The 12342-nt window shown below is 44.9% G+C and overlaps 2 protein-coding genes across 4 annotated transcripts; both read left to right on the forward strand.

The window, feature by feature from the left end:
• The first annotated feature begins 363 nt into the window (after positions 1–363).
• Positions 364–5444, forward strand: lztfl1 (leucine zipper transcription factor-like 1). Of its 2 annotated transcripts, XM_088401955.1 has the most exons (11): positions 364–630; positions 1174–1298; positions 1623–1817; positions 3227–3403; positions 3486–3543; positions 3803–3874; positions 3934–3999; positions 4191–4268; positions 4347–4523; positions 4586–4689; positions 5101–5444. In XM_088401955.1, the coding sequence occupies exons 1-11, from the start codon at positions 628–630 to the stop codon at positions 5117–5119; spliced, it is 1074 nt and encodes a 357-aa protein (XP_088258081.1). In that variant the 5' UTR covers positions 364–627; the 3' UTR covers positions 5120–5444. The 2 variants fall into 2 exon arrangements, with proteins under 2 accessions (XP_088258081.1, XP_088258082.1); XM_088401956.1 differs by lacking the exon at positions 3227–3403.
• Positions 5445–7588: 2144 nt separating this feature from the next.
• On the forward strand, positions 7589–12049 carry LOC148408145 (C-C chemokine receptor type 9-like). 2 transcript variants are annotated; one of them, XM_088402007.1, is made up of 3 exons: positions 7589–7682; positions 9866–10267; positions 10581–12049. In XM_088402007.1, exons 1-3 carry the CDS (start codon positions 7626–7628, stop codon positions 11238–11240), a joined length of 1119 nt encoding a protein of 372 aa, XP_088258133.1. In that variant the 5' UTR covers positions 7589–7625; the 3' UTR covers positions 11241–12049. The 2 variants fall into 2 exon arrangements, with proteins under 2 accessions (XP_088258133.1, XP_088258134.1); XM_088402008.1 differs by having other exon boundaries at positions 7616–7682; positions 9869–10267.
• Positions 12050–12342: the final 293 nt, after the last annotated feature.

A 12342-nucleotide genomic window follows, 5' to 3' on the forward strand; every position in this document is an offset into this window, starting at 1 on the left:
ACAGTTGCAGAATACAATTTTTGTAAAAATAAAGTGCATTATTGGTGAGTATAAATAGGCATTAATTTTAAAATGCGGTTTCGGATGCAGATTGTACGTAATGCACATTGTTTGTTACCCGCTGCGTTAACAGGTCACTGACGAAAAGCAGTCTATAAAATAAAAAACAAAAAAATGATTGAACGATTTTTTTTAAGTGTACTATTGGATTAAACATTTCCAGAGTGTGTACTGTCGTTAAATGGTTGAGTGCAATTGCTTGAATTTGTTTGTAAAATTGACGACAATGACGTCTTTGCTGTTGGATTCTGTGGTTTATGGAGGTAGCTTGAACGCACCTCTTGTAACCAAGGCAATGACGCTCTTGTTGGTTGCCGGGGCATTCTGTTGCAAACACATAGCTTCACTGCTAACCTGCCCAAACGGACAGGATTATCTCCCCACACCCACCGCGAAATAACCTCTTCAGTGCACCCCGAGTTAAGCGCTTAAACGACGTTAACGCGAACGCAGTCAACAAGTGTTACTTTTCACAAATCAGGTTTAGCCGCACATCATCATCCTCCCTTCCGTTTTGAGCCCCAAGCTAGCTAAAGAGGCGACGCTAACGTTAGCTCGACAGCCACCATGGTATGTCATTTTTTTAATCTTTTTTTTTTTAATCATCGCTTTGTAAAAGTTTTTGCCTCCAACATCTGATATTGGTGTTGCCAAAGAACTGCCGCCGCTTTAAATTTAGCTGTCTTGCTAGCTTTCTCACATTTAATTCTGTTAGCCGTGTTAGCACTGACTTTTTGCTACTTCTGGGATTTGCTTGAACTCTTTTTGTAGCAAATAAGCCCTGAAATAATCACCCCGACCAGCATTACCATGCATCGACTTCTACAGAAATAACAGGATTCAACGTTTTATCTTCGAAGATACTGTGCGGTGGAAAGGAGCTTTATTTTGTCAGAATACAATGCATGCAACGCAAGCATAAACCTTCCATACATTCATGTTTTAAATATTCAACAATATAACAAAATGTGCCTTGGCTTCGGCTTCCTCTTCAGTTCCCAAGATATTTGTTAGCTCCATTGCAGATTATTACAACTCGAATTGATCTTTCAAATGTGTTGAGTTGCCCAACCCTGCTTGTTCCTTACCTTGTTTTTTTTCTCCCTCCTGTAGGCTGAATTTGGATGTAATGAGCATCATCAGAGCGAGGTGATCAACTATATGCGATTTGCTCGATCCAAACGCTTGCTGAGGCTCAAGACCGTGGATTCCTGCTTCGAAGAGCTCAAAGACAGCAGGTGGGTGCTAGTCTTTTGTCAAGATGGCTGCACATGCAAGTCAGTTTATTTAGATACTTCCTTATCTACAGGACTATAATTTCACATGCATCGGATAAATAATAAGGGTAACAACAATTCTAACAAGTCCTTCAAGAGTGAGCACGTCTCGTGTTAAAGTTAAATACAATAGAACTGCGCTTAGGAAGTGAATCTTTGTTATACCGCTACTGGAACAAGGCGCACACTTTCAAATCCAACTCAGGATGTGGCCAGTGAACCTATGTGCCATTTTGTATTGTCCTGGTGGAGTTTAGATGAGCTTGTGTTTACTTGTATCCAAAGACTGGTGGAGGAGACCTTCACGGTGGATGAGGTGCGAGACATGCTGGATGGGCTGCACGTGGTGGTGCGCGGCGAGGTGGAGATGGAACTCATCAACACCGCGCACACCAATGTCCTGCTACTACGCCAGCTCTTCTTCCAGGCAGAAAAGTTCTACCTGCGTCTGCAGACGGATATCTCCGAACTGGAGAACAGGTGAAGAGCAACCGGTCCCAGTTTGGGTGTGGGGGTATAAGTCCAAAGCGGGTCGTGATCATCCTTGAGAAGGCCAACTCCACATTAAACCTTGCATTGCCAAATAACATATGGACATCGATGCCTTGGTGCACTTTCATTTTTAAGTACATACGGAGAGTGTTGCCCGTAACGTAACTAATGACCGACGTCAACAACTCCTGAAATCAAATTCGGTTGTTAATTATGCTAATAAGGACCCCTAAAAACATGTAATTGTCCTGACGTCTTATTTCCTATCTATCAGAGTTGTATGTATTATTTATCTGTTATCCAAAGAGGCCATTTTCTTTATTGGATACCTGTTTACGTAGCGTAGCCTTTATTTGACATACCTGTGTTTTGATGAACTTCATGTCACATTTCACCTCGGTAACCTTTGCTCTACACATGTGCTCAAAATGGGTGGATCAGACTTTTTTTTTCTTCCAGCCCGACGTGACAGATAGTTTCTAAAGCAACATGTACGCCCTGACAAGCGTAGCCATCTACGTGCAGTTTCGCCGCTTTTTCAAACCACATCTGTGTACTCCTTCCCTATCTTTCGTACGAGTGCTCTGTCGCTATCAACAAAACAAGGGTGTACCCAAAATCTCCTCACTGTAGAATTATCTTCATCTTCATGACAACAACTGTAAAAATGTCAATGCATGCGGAAAGATCCATCAAGCGACAGTAGAATATTTGTCTGTTTTAATGTAGAACTGAAAAGAGTTGAATGGCAAAAGATATTGATTATGGTTCATGTGTGTTCCACCTTGTCTAAACACACTCGCTGGCCATACAAATGTTTTTTTTTTTAATGATTTTGATATTCTTTTTTGTTGTTAACTTGCCCCTCAGTTTTCCCGGCGTAAACGGACGGTCTTCTCCTTCCCCGACCTCACCCCCCGACTTGCTTGTCCGATTACAATCGGACGCCTTCGCTCGGTGTCATGATATCGAAATTGATGGAAAAGATCCACTTTTATTCATTTTTGATTATTTTTCTCTTTAACTACGATGCATCAAAATAATCCAAGCGGTACACACATAATGCCAAAGGAATACACAGCGGAAACAGGGGACGCATTGATGGTTGTTTGCGGGAAGCTAACGTGAAGCTAATGTTCGTAATAGGGAAATGTGGAAAGGAGAGACAGTGCAATGGCATCTCGAGCATTTTGCGTTCCACACAAGTACTGTGCTGTAATTTAATACGTCGACCAGCAGTACAATAATGACGTGCTCCCAAAAAGATTGAAATTATTTCCTTGGTTTAAATCACTGCTCCAATTCGAATCAAGTCTCACATTGGGATAGTTTTGTTTGAACCAAAAAAAAAAAAAACAGACAATTTGGATGCACTTTTTTTCCCCTCCTCAAAACAGTGCCAAGGTATCGGAGCGGGACTCTATATTGGCAGATCCTGAAAATCAGGTGACTGGGGTGCAAAAAAATGCGAAGGGGACACCCCAAAATATTTCCACAAGCTGCTCTGACTCAGAGCCCTCCACCTGTTGCTCTCAGCAAGGCATCTCTTTTGTGAGGGCCAAAACATGCGATGGGTGATTAATCAACATCAAGCCTTTTTTTTTTTGGCGTGGTCACATGACGAGTCTGTTCAAGCCGAATGTTCTCTCCATACAGGGAGCTCCTAGAGCAAGTCGCCGAATTTGAGAAGACTGACTTTAAAGTCTCGGACAAGGTGAGCGCTTCCAAATCCTAAAAGTTGATGCGCACAGGGGGCGGAGCGTCTCTGGTCAATCCCATACCAAAAGGAACATTTTGAAATCAGTTTTTTCAGGCATTTTCACACATGCAGTATTCTCAGAGCCCTTGTAGTCTTCCAGAATCATTAGCGCACTTTCTGCATCACCCTGGCTACGCCCCCGGATGCATACGTTAGCAAACATTTGCACTCGTGGCCCGAAGCACTCAAGTGTGTCTTTTCTCATTTGTGCCAGATGAACCAAGACAGCAGTAAACCCAAGTTGGCACCGCTTAATGAAGCCGGAGTTTCCGAACTTCTAAACAAGGTAAAACGGAGGAATGGATGGTCATTTGCCATCTTTCGTGATTCCTTTGTACTTTTTAGGAGATCGCAAAACTGCAGGAGGAGAACGAAAGCCTGAAAACCAAACTGCGCACTTTAGAATCCCAGGTATGAAAGCATACTGTTACTCATTTAATGCCATGGACGGATTTCAAAGATTTTTACCTTGCTGCCAGTGACTCAACTCATTCTGTCCCACTGACTGCAATATGAATGAAAAATACTGTATGTGCGAACCGGACTGGCGGTTAATGTGTTCGTACGCCGCGTTCATCGCAACTTGTTCTCTTCCCACCAAGGCAATGAATGTGCTGGATGAGAAGACCAAGGCCCAGCGAGCCCTTCAAGATCTCCAGAAGGTACAAGGGGACCAGCAGGTAGTGCTCGCTTGGATTTGGGCCCACTCGTTTTCAAGCAGATTCCCGCCGCTAACGGCGCCGTTCCCGCCCCGTTAGCTGACAGCTCAGTCTAAGGAGATCAGCAGTCTGGAGGACACGGTGGCGGCCCTCAAGGAGGACTACGAGCGCTCCTTGACTGTCAGCGCCGCCTCCCAGAAGGACCTGCAAGAGAACCTGGTCTCGGCCAAACACGAACTCCTGCGGGTGCAGGAGCAGCTGGCCTTGGCGGAGAAGGTCCGTCCTTGCGCATGCCGCTCTTCGAGAGCTTGACGTTGAGTGCGTGCGTTGGTGTCCAGGAGCTTGACAAGAAGTTCCAGCAAACGGCGGCCTATCGAAACATGAAGGAGATCTTGACCAAGAAAAACGAGCAGATCAAGGAAATTCGAAAACGACTGCAGAAGTACGTGACCGTGTATCACCTTTGATATCTACTCTCATCGGCGATGATTATGAACTTGTGCTATACTTTGTAATGCAGGGGTTCCCAACCTTATCACCCGGGTCAACACTTGAGATTTTTATTGTAGACCGGGAGGGGGCTGAAAAATGCTACACAATGTAATATCAACAGCAGCCAGAGGCGGCGTCAAAAACAAAGCTCAGGTCAAACAAATTACAAACAAATGAACTGTTAAAGGATAAACTAAATCATTTCCAAAACATCATTACTTTGGGTGTGGCCCATCCAGGACCAGTAGATCCACGGACCAGTACCGGGCCGCGGACGGGGATCTCTGTTCTAATGCGTTTGTGTTTACGTGAAGCGAGTAGTTTTGATTTATTGCGGATTTTCATGGCGTCTGTATTTCAGATATGAGCCGACCGAATGAGGCCCCGTCGCGGCTCAGAGGGAAGTTCACTTCCAAAGGCGGAAGCGGAAGGTACGGCGCGTTTTGGGACGGGACATCTTCAATCCCCGTGCGAGCAGAAGGAAGCGGCACTTTAGTGACAACTTTTTCATTCATTCTTAATCCGACCTCTTTTTTTTTTTGCGGCTTCTGAGTGGATGTGCCGATCAGAATCTTCTTAAGATGGGTCAGGCATCCCTTGGTCAGAGGTTCTATGGAACCGCTATCATGTTCCCACTAGAAGAGGCCTTCGCTCAGTTGGACTTTGACGATTCCAAATAAAAAGAAAGAAAAAATTGTCCCTGAATGCCAGCACATTGTCTCGACTTCCTGTGAAGTGTCTGAACTTTTCAGTCATTTTGGCTTCAGCTCATTTGCTCGCTTTGCTTTCACATGATGAATATAGACGATTTCCTGGAAAAGGAGCATCAGAGATATTGATGGATGTCAGCCCCAAAAATATATCAAGATAGATCCAAATTCTATGTTAAACTACAAAGCAGTCCAAATTTCTCATCTTTTTCTCATAGCTCAGTCTTGTGAATTGAATCAAAATCTGTTTTCATTTTGGAAAACGACGTTTTTAAAAATTTGCCTGAATTCCAACATGATTCTGAACCAAACCGATTACTGAATCCTAAGATGTTGGTGTATTTTTTGAAAAAGGATGGAAATAAAACAACTAAATTATCCATGAATTGACGAAACAATGGACAGGTTACTCGGTTGTTAAAATAAATGAATTGCAGTCATATGGTGATTTAAGTGAACGCAGCAGCCACGGTTGCGCTGAGGAAGCGCACCTCGGGTCACTGGTGGCGTGCAGCTGTTTCCCTGGGCCCCGCTTGCGGTGCAAAGTGGCGCGCGTCCGCAAAGCGAGGCGAGGCCGCCGCCTCTTGTGAAAGCCGGCGCGGCCTGTCAATCAAGCTGTCGTGTTGCTCGCGCGAGTTTCGTCACCTTTGTTTGGGCCTCTCCTTGTGTCCCATGTGTTGTGCTGCTGCTGCGGTTAGTAATGTGACTCGGGTCATTTGATGTATTTCCCTTTACTGGCAAGCCTGGCATGCCCCACTTTTTTTTTTTTTTTTTTGTCATGTCACATGAATTGTTTTGAGTAATGTCACCCTGCACTTACTCCTTATCCGGCACAAAGCAATTTTCAATGAAAAAAAAAAGACGTAAAATGCCATGTTTGATTTTCTAAACTTAATTTCCAGTGGTAAATAAGCACCAGAAAGGTATAATAGCATAGTGTTTTATTTCTTGCTTGTCTGTCGGAACATTGCCTCTCTAATGACAATCTGTAAAACGTGAACAGAAAAGCATTAAAAGGAGTCACAATAAGACAATTTTGCATGAAGTTGTTTCATGTTCCAATCAATTTGCTCTTCATGAAAAGAAAACTACAGTTCCTTCCACCGCATTACAAATGATGAAATTAGATTCGCCGATGCCTGCAGAAGCCGGGATAAAATGTCACATACACCCTAAAGTATGCCCACGTACTCCCGGAAGTACTGATAGCCGAATGGAATTGTCCAGGCACGGGGACAGATGGCAATTGGCTGACCCGAGCTTCCTTCAAATTTAGCCATTCTCCTCTCTCTATTTGCTGTTTTGCACAAAACGACACCCAAAATGAACTGTTGTGTGCAAGATAAGCATAATTTGTTTGTTTTTTTTGATCAAACAACCCAGATCATTGGATCAAATCGATGCAGTCATGGGGTTGCTCATTTTATTACCCAGAATTGTGTTATTTTTTAGCCAACAATTTTTAGAGTGCACCCGAAAGAAGACTCGTACTCCCCTCAGACAGTGCGACATCTAATGAGATGCGATACAGAAGCCGTATGAAAACATCAGCCTTAATTCTGCTTTTTTGTGTGCGTGTCGGTCCAATCTATCAAAGTCAATCGACTATGGACCCAGAATTGCGAGTAAGGGAGTGTTGGTCTGCACTTTTTATGCCGGAGCAGTGCCATCTAATAGCTGGCACGAAGATGGAAAATCCGTTAAATCGCATCCCGTGAGACCGAAATGGGAACTCATCCATCATCCGAATGACAGCAGAGGCAAAAAAAAGTGTCCGATTACGCATCAAAGATGCTTCCCACAGCTGTAGTGGGGTCCGTCCCAACTCTGTAATCGCACCTGAAGGTTTTGCCTTTCACGCATCGGTCATGCTAAGCGCTCCACCTGTGAACACAAAGCTTTTTTTTTTCATTTTTTGCCATGATGATTTTGGACAGCAGCGTGAGGGGGGGTCCCATGTTTGTGTGTATGTGAGCGTGCTGGCTGTTGAATGATCAGCACGTGACCCGGTGGCGGGCGAGGAGTCATAAAAGACAGGCGATGAGTCGCACTCGCACAAAAGAAGAAGAAGAGCTTCAAGGTAAAGCGCTTGTTGCAACACTCACTCACTCACTCACTCACTCACTCATTATTACGGTGGTCACGGAACGTTTTTTGGTTAAGATTTGCAGATACCATGGATGATTTCTTTCCTTCCACGTTTATGACAACAGCAACTGACGACTATGTCACTGTGAGTATTTCTTGTTTATGCCATGACATTATGACCATGATATAATTACTGCAGTTTATCAGAATATGAACTAGGAATTAACTACGTCTATATTCCGTGTGACTTCCCTTTAAAGCTCCTTTCTTTTGATGTGTTAAACTGACTTCAAAATTGGCATATTTGCCAATTTGTTTGAACATGCATATTAACTACAAAAATTGAAACAACTTTTTTTTTTTCTTTTTTAGTTTCTAAAAAAATGTTTTGATGAAAAACTGTAAAAGATCCTGCTCAAAAGTGAATTGGGTCAAAAAATGCCAAATTGATCATTTTAAAGGTGAGATCGCTCCCCTTCGACCTGATTTGGATTATTTTGACCCAACTGTTTTGAAATTACTATCCACTTGAAAACAGGTAGGTCCAATATAACCCAAATTGGGGTAAAAAAAAATGGGCTCACCTAACTTTTTGGGTTAATGAATACCCTAAAAAGTTGGAGTAGTCCCACCCAATTTGCATTGTTTTGTTTTGTTTTTTACTAAAACATTGATTAAGAAAAAAATAATAATGATAAACGTTGTCAAAAATGGCCCAAATCTGATGAAAAATAGGCTGAACCAAATTTTTGTGTCAAATGAATAACTTAAAATGTTGTGTTGGTCCACTTGGCCTGATTCGGGTGATTTTTTAACTGTTTTAGAGTAAAATGCACTTGAAAACAGTTAGGTCTAAAATAATCCAAATTGGGTCAAAAATTAAAAAAATAATAAATGCTTTTGGGGTCAAATGAACAACATACAAAGTTGGGCTGGTCCCACCCAATTCGCATTGTTTTTAACTAGCTGTTTTTAGAGCGTAATAGACGTTGGTTTAAAAAATAATAAGAATTTGGAAAACCTTGGATCACAAACTGCCCAAATCTGGTCAAAAATGGGCTGTCCCAACAAAAAAAATGTGGTCCCTTTCTGCTCCAATATGGGTTTGTTTTAACCAAACTATTTTTTTGGAGTGTAAAAAATGTTGTTTGATAAAAATTTGTGTCAAATCAGAAATATAGACCCCAAACATTTTGGGTAAAATGAATGGAAAGTAAGGGAGGTGCTCTTTTGACTCGGTTTGGGTTATGTTTGATCCAACATTTCTGCAGTTGAGTGTGTCTTTTAAGAACGACGACGGTTTGAAAAACAAGCACACTTGTGGCAGCTTAACTCGCACGCTTCTATAAATAACAGTGACGCAAAAGGTCGGTTTCTGTTCTTTAAGGTACAAAAAAATTCATGGATTCCCATTGGCTTCATTTTCGCCCTCCGAGCCCAACATTTATCACTTGACGAAATCAATTTCAGCATGCCTATTTTCTCCTAACGTTAGTAAGATTGTTTCAGTACGCTCCTTATCTGTGGCCCTCATCTAACCTGGCGGGCCCCTAACCAGAGACCCCCGCCCCCAAGAATCGTTGAATCCCCCCCACACCCACACTCTTTGGATAGCAGCAGGAAGTCGTGCAGCCATGTGGTTTCTCCAGGCGAGACAAGCAGCTGCACGAGCTGCGCTCAAGTCTACTCGCTCCGGTTAACTTGCTGCATGTGCGTGTTTGATGTCACATCATTGCATGTCCGTCGAGCGCTTTTTGTCGTGCTCTAAAAGTGTGGCAGCAGATTTACCGAGAGAACAGGAACGTACGTGACAGGAAACGAAAAGATAAAAACTAACATCTGTCACCATGATGAAATCAACACGAAACAACCAGAACTGCCTTGTGAAGAGCGTGTCTTGGTTTGCGAGATGTCGCTTGACTATTTTTTCGTCTACTTCAACGGTCACCACTAGATGGCAGCATCCCACTATCCATCAGTAGCACTAATGCGCCATTGAGTTCTTGGTCTTTCAAGGGGCGGAGCTACAAGGTGTCCAGGGCTGACCACGCTCGAAACAAAAGACAACCAAACACAAAGTCTCCAGTTTTTTGTATCTTTATCAACCTATTTCATGGTAGCTGCAGTCCATTGAAGTGTCAAAAGCCCCCCCGCCCCCCTTTTTTATAAACCTAAAAACTACAAAACTAGAAGCGTGGCAGCAGAAGTTCAGAACTCTGTGCTGAAGTTCATGATCTATATGTTTAGTTTACAGCGTAACCTCGGAACCTCGGCACTTGCAGTCTTTTTTTTTTTTTTACTCACCAACGGTACATTGTCGTGTTTTAGCAGGACCCTTTGGATTACTCGGGCGACTATGACACGGGCCCCACCCAGATCACCGGCATGTGCGACAGGAGCTGGGTCAGGCAGTTCCGAGGCTGGTACGAGCCCCCGCTCTTCTGGACCATCTTTGTGCTGGGCGCCGTGGGCAACCTGATGGTGGTCTGGATCTACACCACCGTGCGCAACCGCCTGAAGACCATGACGGACGTCTACCTGCTCAACCTGGCCATAGCCGACCTCCTCTTCCTGTGCACGCTGCCCTTCTGGGCGGCCGACGCCACCAAAGGCTGGGACTTCGGCGGGGCTCTCTGCAAGACCGTGTCAGCTGTGTACAAGATCAACTTTTTCAGCAGCACCTTCCTGCTGACCTGCATCAGCGTGGACCGCTACATCGCCATCGTCCAGGTAGTGTTGGAATTCTCCGGATCGGCCTTGGTATTGAGACCGAGCTCAAGACCGGTCTCTACCTCCAAAAGTCGTGCTTTTGTCTCGATCTCGACCTCCAAAAATGTTGGTCCCGTCTCGATCGCGACCTCCGAATGCCTCGGGCCTGTCCGCATCTCAAAAGTCACGCCTTGGTCTCAATCTCAAAGTCATGGTCTTGTCTCGGTCTCGACCTCCAAAAGGCTTGATCTCCTTTCGGTCTCAGTACTCTCTTGTCCGGATAAAAGTCTTGGTCTTAGTTGGTGTGATCGTGACTGCAGCGCTGCATGTGCAGGTCACCAAGGCTCAGAACTGGAAGGAGAAGCGTCTGTTCTACAGTAAGCTGGCCTGTCTGGTGGTATGGCTGGTCTCCAGCCTCTTCGCCTTGCCCGAGTTCCTTTTCGCCCGCGTGAAGACGGACCCGAACGGCTCGTCCTTCTGCGCGCTGGTCTACTGGAACAACGCAAACAACCGCACCAAGATCCTGGTGCTGGCCCTGCAGATCTGCGTGGGCTTCGTCCTTCCTCTCCTAGTCATGATCTTCTGCTACTCGGTCATCATCCGCACCCTTTTGCAGGCCAGGAGCTTTGAAAAGCACAAGGCTCTGCGCGTCATCTTCATCGTGGTCTTTGCGTTCCTGGCCTCGCAGCTGCCCTACAACGGCCTCCTGATGGTAGAGGCCTCGCAGGCCGCCAACGCCACCATCACAGACTGCGCCGTGGTCAAGCGCTTCGACGTGGCCGGGCAGGTGGCCAAGAGCCTGGCCTACACGCACGCCTGCCTCAACCCCTTCTTGTACGTCTTTGTCGGGGTGCGTTTCAGGCAGGACCTCCTGAAGTTGTTGCAACCGTGCGTCCGGGGACCGGAGAGAGGCGGGATCGTCAAATTCCAGGCTGTTCCCAAACGTCCCTCGGTCGGGACGGACACTGAAACCACACCGGCTCTTTCCTTATGAACACCGTCGTCCATTACTTTTCCGTAGTGTTAGGTCCTCGTGAGCGTCCTCGCGAGAGTCACGGTCGAGCTGGGGCTCATCCGGCTGACGAAGGCGACAGGCGGTTGTGCATGGAGATGTTGGATTAGGCCTCCTAGACACGTAAACTCGAAAGGTGGTGAGTTAGGCCCTTGTGACCTTTCTCCCGGCGCCCATCTTCCAATCTGTCTGCACCGTTGCGCATTGCAGTGGTCCCCAACCTTTTTCTCACCACGGACTGGTCAACGCGTGGCCAGATTTCACAGGGACAGAGCGTGTGCGTCGCCAACAGGGCCGCCGTCCTCCCTCACTACAAAATGTAAGATCAACAGCGGCCAGAGGCGCTGCTAACAAACAAAAGATCAAGCCAAACAAAGTACAAATGAATGAATTGTTAAAGGATAAACCAAATCAGGTCTAAATCATTATTTGGGATGTGGCCCAGTTTGTACAATACGGCGACAGATTCGAGTACATGCTCCACGTCTGGTTGCGCCATCTTTCTGGCATCCGTTAAATAGTTCAGCACTCTTCTGGATGTTACTGCTAGAGTAGTGATGCTTGCATCACATATCAAAAAAAATAAAAGATGTTTTAAAATGTCAGGCTAACCATATAAATCATCTTTCAAAAATAGCGATCAAATATAATGGTAGCTGAATTTGCTGTGTGCACTCCTTGAGCCTCAATCCTGACCTTTGACTTTTTGTACAAAAGATACAAATGTAAATACTGTTCTGTGAGTTTGTATTATCACTTTTTGGATGAAAATGTACTTTTTATTTTCAGAAATAAACATTTAAAGACGTTGGGTCGACTTCAACCGTTTATGATCAATGTGCAACTGCCACTGTGACTTTGCACTTTACAAATGCAGAAATCACTGTCACATGGAACTACATTGGCACACCGTTGCTTGTGTTTGTGGTGCAAAAAAAAAAAAAAAAAAACGGCATACTGCAGTTGGGCACATGACCTCGAGAGAACCTTGTGCGTTGCGGTAGGCCACAGTCTGCTGTACCTTGTGGCCTTCAGGTGAGACTTTGAAAACTATTTACTGCTGCAGCTGCTTGTCACAGCAGGA

The sequence above is a fragment of the Hippichthys cyanospilos genome, chromosome 19 (assembly GCF_059441005.1).
Source record: "Hippichthys cyanospilos isolate Australia breed blue-spotted pipefish chromosome 19, RoL_Hcya_1.0, whole genome shotgun sequence".
In the NCBI taxonomy this organism is placed as follows: Eukaryota; Metazoa; Chordata; class Actinopteri; order Syngnathiformes; family Syngnathidae; genus Hippichthys; species Hippichthys cyanospilos.

Coding starts and splice junctions, on each gene's coding strand:
- lztfl1 (XM_088401955.1), top strand. Junction 1,818..3,226: donor ATCTCCGAACTGGAGAACAG/GTGAAGAGCAAC, acceptor TCCTCAAAACAG/TGCCAAGGTATCGGAGCGGG. Junction 4,269..4,346: donor AGGTACAAGGGGACCAGCAG/GTAGTGCTCGCT, acceptor CCGCCCCGTTAG/CTGACAGCTCAGTCTAAGGA.
- LOC148408145 (XM_088402007.1), top strand. CDS start 7,626: ATGGATGATTTCTTTCCTTCCACGTTTATGACAACAGCAACTGACGAC. Junction 7,683..9,865: donor CAACTGACGACTATGTCACT/GTGAGTATTTCT, acceptor GTCGTGTTTTAG/CAGGACCCTTTGGATTACTC. Junction 10,268..10,580: donor GCTACATCGCCATCGTCCAG/GTAGTGTTGGAA, acceptor CTGCATGTGCAG/GTCACCAAGGCTCAGAACTG.